Source organism: Scomber scombrus, chromosome 20, assembly GCF_963691925.1.
Source record: "Scomber scombrus chromosome 20, fScoSco1.1, whole genome shotgun sequence".
Lineage (NCBI taxonomy): Eukaryota > Metazoa > Chordata > Actinopteri > Scombriformes > Scombridae > Scomber > Scomber scombrus.
In genome coordinates this window covers 1,049,744-1,060,268 of record NC_084989.1, presented here as the reverse complement: position 1 = coordinate 1,060,268, position 10,525 = coordinate 1,049,744, and the positions used below count along the sequence as shown (strand labels likewise).

At 36.8% G+C, this 10,525-nt stretch overlaps 1 protein-coding gene across 1 annotated transcript; it reads right to left on the bottom strand.

The window, feature by feature from the left end:
* Positions 1 to 1,867: 1,867 nt before the first annotated feature.
* Positions 1,868 to 7,691, bottom strand: chchd7 (coiled-coil-helix-coiled-coil-helix domain containing 7). The gene is made up of 4 exons (XM_062441879.1): positions 7,424 to 7,691; positions 3,571 to 3,630; positions 3,377 to 3,475; positions 1,868 to 2,837 (listed from the first exon to the last, which is right to left on the bottom strand). Exons 2-4 carry the CDS (start codon positions 3,622 to 3,624, stop codon positions 2,733 to 2,735), a joined length of 258 nt encoding a protein of 85 aa, XP_062297863.1. The 5' UTR covers positions 3,625 to 3,630; positions 7,424 to 7,691; the 3' UTR covers positions 1,868 to 2,732.
* Positions 7,692 to 10,525: the final 2,834 nt, after the last annotated feature.

The following is a 10,525-nucleotide window of genomic DNA, read 5'->3' as shown; positions in this document are numbered from 1 at the left end:
ACAGTATTCTGAATTCATGTTGAATGATTTATAAAATAACTACCACTACCATCAATCTAAATCTAGGAACAGTAAAAACTGGAGTAAACCCAGAGCCTGTTAAATCATCTTTTTTACTTTGAACGAATCATTTCATCTTAAAGGACATGTTCACAATTTCCCAAGTGTTTTAAAACAGCAGTCAGGTGTCCATATGAACAGTAAAGAGGTTTACCTCTCTGTAATCATTCCTCCTGTTCATACTGACTATTAAAACATCTGAAAATGTGCTTTCAATGGAAGTGATGTCCACACAGTCATTATAAAGTAGATGACCAGCTTCTATTGAGCTTCATCAGTGTGAGTTAGTCATATCAAGTGATATCTGACACATTTACAGTCTTTTTAGCATCAAATTCCCTCTTAGTGTTTCCCTGTTGAGCTGTGGTGGAAGTATACTGTAGTAACAAAAAGAGGAACTTTGCCACTAAAAACGTTGAAACATAGAAGATGAAGATTTGACTCATTTGGAAGGCTGAAGCTTCATATAGTTCAATCTGGGTCTTGGTTTTGTAACTTTAGGCATCATGTCTTATCTATAAAGCTGTCACATCACTGTAAACTACATAACTCTGCTTCAGCATATTGAATTTGGAATAGATGAATGGATACTACATGCATAACTGCAAACTGCAAGTGACAAGTCTCAGCTTTTATTAGAGTAGGTTAACATCAATATAAAAAGAACTGTGTAAAGGATACACATGGTGCTCAAACTTCATGGTTTCAAACCTAATTAGACAACATGAAGTCATCATATATTATATGAAGAGACTGCTCAGTGTCTTGGAGCGGTAGATATCAGTAGATGTGTTGTATGTTCCCTGGTGCTGCCTCTCCAGACCTTCACTGCAGACACATTCAGCTCCGGCTCTTCTGCCTTCACTCTGCTCTGCAGCATGATGGGATTGACATCAGGTGATCAGACTCAATCAGTCAATGATATCCCAACTGTTCACTCAAGCTGACTGATGACATGAGCTCCTGTGAGTTCTGGTGCATTTGTCTAAATGTGAGTACACATAATGTTCCTGTATACCTTCACTACAGTCAACAGTAAAATCATCAATAAATGCCAGTGTGTCAGTTCCATCCAGTTATACATGCCCAATTCATAACAGAAGCACCATGTTTGACCTATATGTATTACAGTAGATTGTATGTATACTATTCTATATAAAGTCTATGATGGATAGACATGTGCCTATCCCATTTCATTTGCCTTTATACAGAGTAAGTCTTCCTATTATACTGGCAGTGAAGTGCCTTTAGTGCTTGATGCATACAATACAAAATCCTCATTCTGTGTATTAATACAGTCAAAAGTTGGAGCTGCTGTGAGGCTTCTGCAGTCTGAGGTAAACATATAGTATTATATTGAGGAAATATTACAGTTCGTATTTTTACTATGAGATTATATCTCTTCAGCTCAGTAACTTTAACATTTACAGTACATCTGACATTTTGATTTAAAAAAGAAATAACTTATTATGGACTTTTGTTGTTGTGACTTTTACAGTCTTTTACAAATACACATCTTTAACAATGTGTAATGTGTGTCAAGTTATCAAGTCACAACAGTCACAAACAGTATAATCACCTTGATGATACTGGAAGTTATGTGCAATGGAGTCCTTTCCTCTGAGCAGGTCTGTAGTAGTAGTAGTATACAAGAAAAAGAAAAAAAAAACATTAAAAGAAATACAGCCATAAAAAAACAGTGTGGCAAATCCAACAGGTAGATACAAAAATCATTCTCTATTTATTAAAGAACATCACAGGTCATCACTCTGATGTTGACCAGACTGTCTGACAGATGTCCATCACAGGTTGCACTTCACCTTGTAGGTGAGTGAGATACCAGCTTACTGCAGATGTCATAGATGAAGAGATGTCTCCACAGACTGTAAGTTAAGATTGCAGCCTTTTCTCACAAGAAAGTCAAAAATTCAGGCCAGCAGCACATATAACTCAGGGAAAAGAGGCTGTTCAGATGACATCAGTATAAGGTACAAGGTGATTTTGCCTGGTTAGTTGCAGGCTGGTGGATGGCTCAATAGTAAGATGGCAAACATTGGACCGTGCTGCAACATTTCCAACCATGAGCATCATGTTTCCAACCATGAGTCAGTACATCTTTATAAAAAAATTAAAAAAACATAACATTGTGGTGTTTAATGTTGCCATGACGACAAAGGTGGCTTAACTTTGAGGTAGTATAAACCGCGTTTTAATCCAAATGATCATTTTAATCCAAACCATTTTGCCGGCTGAATTTTAGACCTGTACTGTCATTCAATGATGAGGATGTGTTGTGTAAATAATACAGTTGAACATGTGGCTTCAAGCACCTTTAATGTTCATGATCAATAACAAGATCTCAGCAGCTGGAACCAGTAAAAATGGTCTTCTACTGAAATAACACATGAAAACATGTTCACCTTCTCTTCCAAACAAAAACAAAAATACTGTGTCAGTTCATGTCACATCATTATTAAAACTCAGTAAATAATCTTCCTCTACTGTGTGCCTCCACTCTCTTTCAATGTGTTTCAGAATAAAGAGGGGGTACAGGTGGTCTTCTTCATGTGAGCTGAGCTTGGATCACAGTGTACTCTCAGCTCATGCAGTGTGTGACATCACCAGAATGTGTGGTCCTCTGGTCTTCAGTGTCTCTGGGTGACCTTCATCACTCAGTAGGGTTTTCCACCGATGGCAGCCAGCATCTCCTGCCTCTCTGCTGCAGTGGGCATGCAGGGACTCACTCCATCTCTCCTCCTCTGCACCATTATGTTGTGCTACAAGGAAACAAACACAAACATACCATACACTGATTTACAGTTGTCTAAAGTGTTCTGTGGCTCTGGAGGAGAAAATAACCCTCATGTTGTCATGGTGATGTCATCAACACAGTACCGTTACAGACAGAGCCACAGTGCTTGCTGATATTTGGCACCTGAGGCTCAGGTGTTTCAAAAAAAGTCGCAATATTCAACAATTATTTTCATTATTGATTACTCTGCCAATGATATTGTTGATTAATTGATTGTTTTGTGTATATAATGTCAGGCTTAAAAATAAATACTGAATCAGTTACAGTTACAGACTAATGTGACAAATAAAGAATCTCCTCCAGAAATAAAACATGTTTCCTGTTGATGAACCTCATTTGATTTTCTTTATTTAGAATAAATGACCATTAAGAGTGCATTTCATCTCTGTGTATTTAACCCTGTGCTGCTTCTTCTTCAGACAAAGACCCACTGATAACATGAGGGTGTAGGACAGGTGCATCAGTCTGCTCACTTTGTCTGTTTGTTGTTGTAATAAAACTTACCCAGTACTTCCTACAGTTCTTATATCTCTGGAAATAGGCTGAACACATGCTCTTGTCATAGTTGTAAGCATCCAGACACTTCTGAGAGCCAGAACTTTCCTGCAGAGAAGCAGCAGAATGAGAGTTAGAGACACAGAGCATCACATCCCAGCAGCAGATATGAAACATCACAACACAAATCTTGGTCAGCTTACTTCAATGCATGGATTAATGTCCTCATTCCGAACCTTTCGTGTATTTTTATCCATTTCAGTCTGTGTATAGATGGACAATATCAACAGGTTATGTTTTTTCTTGGAAGTCATATTTGTACAGGGCATGCTTGATAAGGTTAATTGTGTTTTAATATACAGTGGAACATGTTAATATTTCATAGTCAGATATGTTGTTATGAAGGCAACTTTCAAACATGTAACCACCTGTACATTGTAAACATGTCCTGCAGTACATGTGTTAGTGCTCATCTAACAGACACTGATCATGAAGAGCTGAGATTGTATCTGTTTTCACAGTAGAAGGTAGAAGTTAGGAGAGCTGATACATTTGTAGTTTCACTGTGGCACCAAGCTGACCAACAATAAGATTCATTTTAGTGCTCAAAGTCATTCTGCAGAAAATTCATGTTTATTCATTTTCATCAATTAAAGCAATTTTTAAATATTTGCTTGTGTCAGTTTCCTCAGTGTGAGAGTTACAGCTTACTGTTTATATAAACTGAATCTGTGGAGTTTGGATTGTTGGTTGAACTAAACAATACAAGATGACACCTTCTGGACAGTGATAGTTAAAGGAACCTGGTCTATTAAAGAATTACAAGTGATAAAACACATGATTTGATGAACCAAACAGACGTTCTCAGCAGTATGAATGAAGGTGCTCATCATTAACTGCTACATCTGTGGTTTGATTGTGGCCACAGACCTCCACTGCATGTCATCCACCAATCATCTGCTCATATCCTGCCTTCCCTCTACTGTAATATCACTGATGAAAAGCAGATCATGCTCAATACAACAAAGGAAAAACTACATTTACTGGTTGAAATAAGCTCATTTATTGATTACTTTTCATTAGTTCAAAAATGATAAAATCACACCACTATCAGTGTTGGGGCTAAGTGTTACATTTTTAATCATATTCAATTTTCTTCAAGTCAGTCACATTTTTATATTGTATAATAACCAGTCTGGATCTACTTACTCCATGTGCACCATTGAAGATATATACTTATGTGCATGAATGATGATTCATTCATACAGGAATCATTCTCAGATTGTGAATCACTGAAATTGTTCAAATCCAGGATAGCATGTTTTTCTCTTTGAGATGTGACTTTAACCTGATCATTTACAGTAAAAACATTATGTGGACAATATCAAATGATATTCATTTTTTAATTTAAAAAAAGAGTTACATTTTAACAAGAAAAAAAACATATATATCATATAAATAGACATCTTATAAAAACTATTATATACTGAAGTCAAATCAAAATAAGATGGAGAAGTGAGTGAAGTAGAGTTTTGGAAAATAACCTGTTCCCTGTGACGAATCATCATCATTAACATGTCTTTCATTTACCAATACTCTTTTGTTAACTCGTACATACAGTTGATACCAGAAGTTTACATACACTGTATAAAAAGACAACTTTTTTTTTCTCAGTGTCTGACATTATATCAGACTAAACCTTTCCTGTTTTAGGTCAGTTAGGATTACCAAAATTATTGCCAGAATAATGAGAGAGACAGCTTTTTAAGACAAGTTTTTATTACTTTCTTCAAAGTCAGAAGTTTACATACACTAAGATTACTATGCCTTTAAACTATTTGGGAAAGCCCAGATAATGATGTCATGGCTTTGGAAGCTTCTGATAGGTTAATCGACAACATTTGATTTAATTACAGGCACACCTGTGGATGCATTTTAAGGCACACCTCAAACACACTGCTTCCTGTTCGTGTAACATCATGGGATTATCAAAAGAAATCAGCCAAGATATCAGGAAGAGAATTGTGGACTTTCACAAGTCTGGTTCATCCTTGGGTACAATTTCCAGATGCCTGAAGGTGCCCCAGTCATCTGTTCAAACAATTATATACGTATAAACACCATGGGAATGTCCAGCCATCATACCGCTCAGGAGGGAGATGGGTTCTGTGTTCCAGAGATGAACGTGCTTTGGTGGGAAATGTGCTTATCAACCCCAGAACAAAAGCAAAAGACCTTGTGAAGATGCTGGCTGAAACTGGTAAGAGAGTGTCATCATCCACAGTGAAACGAGTCCTGTACAGACATGGGCTGAAAGGCCACTCAGCGAGTAAGAAGCCATTACTCCAAAAGCAACATAAAAAAAGCCAGATTACAGTTTGCAAGACACAGGGACAAAGACCTTCATTTTTGGAGACATGTCCTGTGGTCTGATGAAACTAAAATTGAACTGTTTGGCCATAATGACCATTGTTACAATATGAGGTAAAAGGGGGAAGCTTGCCAGCCTGAGAACACCATCCCAACTGTGAAGTACTGGGGTGGCAGCATCATGTTTTGCTGCAGGAGGGACTGGTGCACTTTACAAAATAGATGGCATCATGACGAAAGAACAGAAAGAAATATTGAAGCAACATCTTAAAACATCAGCCAGGAAGTTAAAGCTTGGGTGCAAATGGGTCTTCCAAATGGACAATGACCCTAAGCATACCGCCAAATTAGTTACAAAGTGGCTTAAAAGGCGTGTGTGAGCAGGAGGCCTACAAACCTGACTCAGTTACGCCAGTTCTGTCAGGAGGAATGGGCCAACTATTGTGAGAAGCTGGTAGAAGGATATCCAAAACGTTTGACCCAAGTCATACCTGTTTAAAGGCAGTGCTACCAAATACTAAAGAAATGTATGTTAACTTCTGACTTTGAAGAAAGTAATAAAAAGTGTCTATAAAATTCTCTCATTCATTATTCTTGCATTTAGCAAATAGAAATAATTTTGGTAATCCTGGCTGACCTAAAACAGGAAAAGTTTAGTCTCATTTAATGCCAGACAGTGAGGGGGAAAAAAAGTTTATGTGTCTTCTTATACAATGTAAACGTCTGGTTTCAACTGTATTTGCCCTGATATATGTATGTATGCTATTCTTCTTACTTGTCAGCTGACATGCATCAATTCTAATGTATCTTATGATAAGATGATATCAGTATGTTGTTTCAGTTGGGCTCTAATTTTGACTGGGGGAGTCATATTTCAACCCAAATATATTAAGCATTTTCAACTGCATTTCCACACAGAAAAACTAGCAGTAAACATTAACCTGCGTTTAACTTCATACATGATATCTCACCAATAGAAATTCTCTGTTATGTGATTTTTGCAACTATTTTAGGAAGAATGTCCTGATGTTATCATTCTCAAGTTATTTTATGTGTCAAAGATATATCTTTAAATGAAGGGAACGTATGCAAAAGGTGATAGTTTAAAGTGCCAGATATATTTCCATTGCTGGCAGGGTCAAATAAAAAACACATCACACTATATACAATCTGTCCATTAAAATATATACTTTGAAGAGCAAATATTATACTTTATAATCATACTCCCAAATTTAAAATATCAAATATTAGACCATGATTCCACAGTCAATGTCAGCAGCACTGTCATATTCAGCTTAGATATCACTAACCGCATTGTCTTTGAGAGAAGAAAAGTAATGTTAAAATGAAATTGAAACTTTTCATTAATATAAAAGTAGCTTCAGTTGGTTGTTTAAATGTATGCCGAATAGTAAAGCGGCTCTTTCTACAGCAGAACAATATAATAAACCGTACCGACCAGTCGTGTACATCTACAATGAGCACGTTTTATTTAAATGCAATATTTCTCAACGGAGTTTGGCACAGCCGGCTCCTACTGGCTATATGTAACGCTGTTACATGTTGACCTTCAATGGTGTTACCAAACAGCTAACAGGGAAACTAGCCCCTTTTAAAGCGGCACGACAAATAATCATTAGGTGTGAAGGTGAGAAGAGGCTAAAGCTACACACAGTTCATGCCTACCTTTAATAAATGCCAACTTTTATCCAGCGACAGACTTGTAGGTGCAGCTGATTTCCACACCAGTGATGGGTATCCACTCTTTAAAAAGACACTAAAATAAGTGTGGAAAGCATATTCACCCTAACTAGCTATTAACCAGCAATTAGTCAGTCATTGAAATCCGCTTTAAATGCTTGCTATACTGTTACTCCTGAAAACTGAACAGCTGGCTACACGCGATATGTAACATTATCTAAGTGCTACAAGCTAACCTCTCCGTCATGCTCATGTCAACTCTACTCTGTGCTGCAACAGCGCACCAGGAAAAGGACCCGCACCGTCACCGTCAACTGACAGCAATATAAGCCAATAGAAACGCCAAAATACTAACGACGTTGACTGACATGCCAATGAGCCAATTGTATTTCTCGGGACACACGTTGGTCTTCCTATCGTTGTAAATAAAATTAAACCAAGTTTAAACGATTGACAGTACATCTAGCAAGTCCAAAAATGGAGTTTTATTGAAACGGACTGTAAATGAAAGTGGAGGGAAAGTGGCAGCGCCGTACACTAATCAAAACGCACAAGTGGGCGGAACTTCTAATGGGCGTGGCTAAATCCTAGTGCGGTTGCATCGCAGCGCATACACAATGGCTGCTCGAAAGAGGGGAAAGCAAACAATTTTCAGGCCCGCCGCGTCTAGCAAAAAATATGAGAAAAAAATTATTAAAAATTCGGAAAATAGTTGAAAGTCAAGAAAAACTCGACAGAAAGGATGTTAAAGCGTCCGGGGTAAGTTTGATGTAAATTAAGTAAACGGTTAGTCAGTTGTTGAATTAAAATATCGGGGTTATTTAAATTATGAGAGAGGGGTGAGCTGGGGAAAAAGTTTGTGTTAATCAGTACCCAGTTCGGGACCACAGAGAAAACCCAGGCAAGGCACAAGTATTGAAAAAAAAATCAAATAAATGATGTCACTGGTGATATTAGTGTGACAGTGCGTGTCCGCGAACATTAACGACCAGTCAATATGTATAATGAAGGAAAGTTGAGTAAAGTTGAACATAGCCTCTTCTCTTACTATATTGTTTTAATATAATAACATCGGCGGTGTGATGAGCACCGACGGGCACAGACGCATTTGAATTCAGCAATAAAGTCAATTTTCCTGCATTCACGTGTGTTGTTGCTTCACATATAGACTTCATCAGGAGAAGTGTCAACATATTTTTTATCGATTCCATCATCTCCTGTCCACTACTCTAACGCTAAATGCAAACGTGTAGCGGCTACAATGACATTTAGTCTTGCTCGATCTCTTTTAAGCTCAATGCTATATTGCATTTTCACCAACTGCAGGTATTGATCATTGTGTCATACAGATGACAGTTCGGCTATGAGCCGCTGGAAGGCTACTAAACAAGAAACGGCAAGAAATTGCTTGTCAATAAAGTAGCAAAATGGAGGGAGAACTTAAGGCAAACTAATTAGGGAATGCTTAAGATTTGCTGGTGCAGCTTGTGTCCCAGCATGTCGCAGACTGCCTCTTTGAGACCAAAAATCAACTGGTGTGGAGTGTTATTGGTGTGGCAGGTTGCACTGGTACATTTACCTCTGCTCCTATAGCTGCAGATTAGTTGTTGATTAGAAGCAGTCAGTATGTCAGTGTCAGTGGTGAGAAAAGTGATACTGAAACACTTTGAGAGAGGAAGTGTGTTGATACACTGTTGTCATTCTGCATGCTTGTTTACACCTGTCATATACATTAGAGCAGAGCTAAACATGGAGTCACTCTGTAAATCATAGATTGTGCTCTGTTACATTGCTGTGTGCTGTTTGCTCGGGTTTGCACCTCTTTCTGCTCAATAACACAGTATAACAGCAGTCTTAATGTGGAATATAAATGTGTAGTGAAGTGCTGGAGGAGAAGTAGCTGTGTCATGTGTGTCATGTAGGATGAGTAAATATCTTCAGTGTTTCTGGTTGTGTTTGCTGTGGTGATGTAAACTTTAACTGAACTGAACTTTGCTGGATGTGTCATGTTGTTTGGAAAGGCAGGAAGGGATAATGTTGACATGGAAAAGCTCAAACTAACCACTAACTTCTTGTTACTAGTAATCAAGTCCCATAAAAATCTAGAGTTTAGCCTTATTGTTTTTAGTTTTGAGAGTTTTTTTCTTAGTTTCTTAAAACATTTTTAACAAATCATTAGTATTAAAATATTCTCTTCTCTTCTTGGATGTTTTAAGAATTTAAATGTGTTGACAGTGACATATTAAAATGACTTGCTGTTGTTGTTTTCAACATGATATAATTCATCTATTACTTATTACTAACTATTAGTAACTGCAGCTGTGATTAGACTGAATGTTTTAAATGTTCGATACAATCGTGCTGTTGAAAGTTTGTGTTTTGAGAAAATGTGTTTTTGAAGCTTTGTGTCAGAGCCTGGTCTTATAAAACATCAAGTATCACACAAAGATCCAAGAAAACACATGATCAGCATGTTCACAGTTTAGTTTTGAATTTGTTTTAACTTTCACTTTTACTTCATTGAAAATAATTGTCTAGACTGAACCATATAATTTGTCAGTTTATTTATGAGTGTATTTATCAGCTAAAGTTCAGGTAAATCTCAGGGAACTCACTAAAGATACAATACTTATAATTATTTAGTTTTATTCAAATTGAATAAAACACAGAAAGCTTGGATTTCTTATTAAGACAACATTTGAAATAGAGAATAGTCATTTATGTGATGAACTGGGTTATATCTAAATGAACATTATTCATACAAGTAGAAATATAAATTCCTAGTTTCTGAAGGTTTCATTTTTAGTTCTTTTTTTCTAAAGATTATACAACTTTTTCTTACTGATAGTAAATGTAATAGTTCTTCTACATTTTAAGCACTCATAAATCATAATTATTGAAATAATAGTTAGCTATTATGTGTGCAGTTATTTACAGTGATTGATGAACTTCTGGTAGAATTCTATGAATCACTACAGATGTTTGATTGATTCTTTTAGCAGTTCTCAGGCTTTCAAGTTACAGACAGCTGTTCTGTTCCACTTGAACTTTTAAGATCATTTTTGTTTATACTAAGAGACACACATG

Bases quoted from the DNA above. Each gene is read 5' to 3' on its own strand.
- chchd7 (XM_062441879.1), bottom strand. From the start codon at position 3,624: ATGGATAAAAATACACGAAAGGTTCGGAATGAGGACATTAATCCATGC. The intron at 3,476-3,570 runs GTAAGCTGACCA...GCTTCTCTGCAG, and splicing joins ACATTAATCCATGCATTGAA to GAAAGTTCTGGCTCTCAGAA. The intron at 2,838-3,376 runs GTAAGTTTTATT...GTTTCCTTGTAG, and splicing joins AGAACTGTAGGAAGTACTGG to CACAACATAATGGTGCAGAG.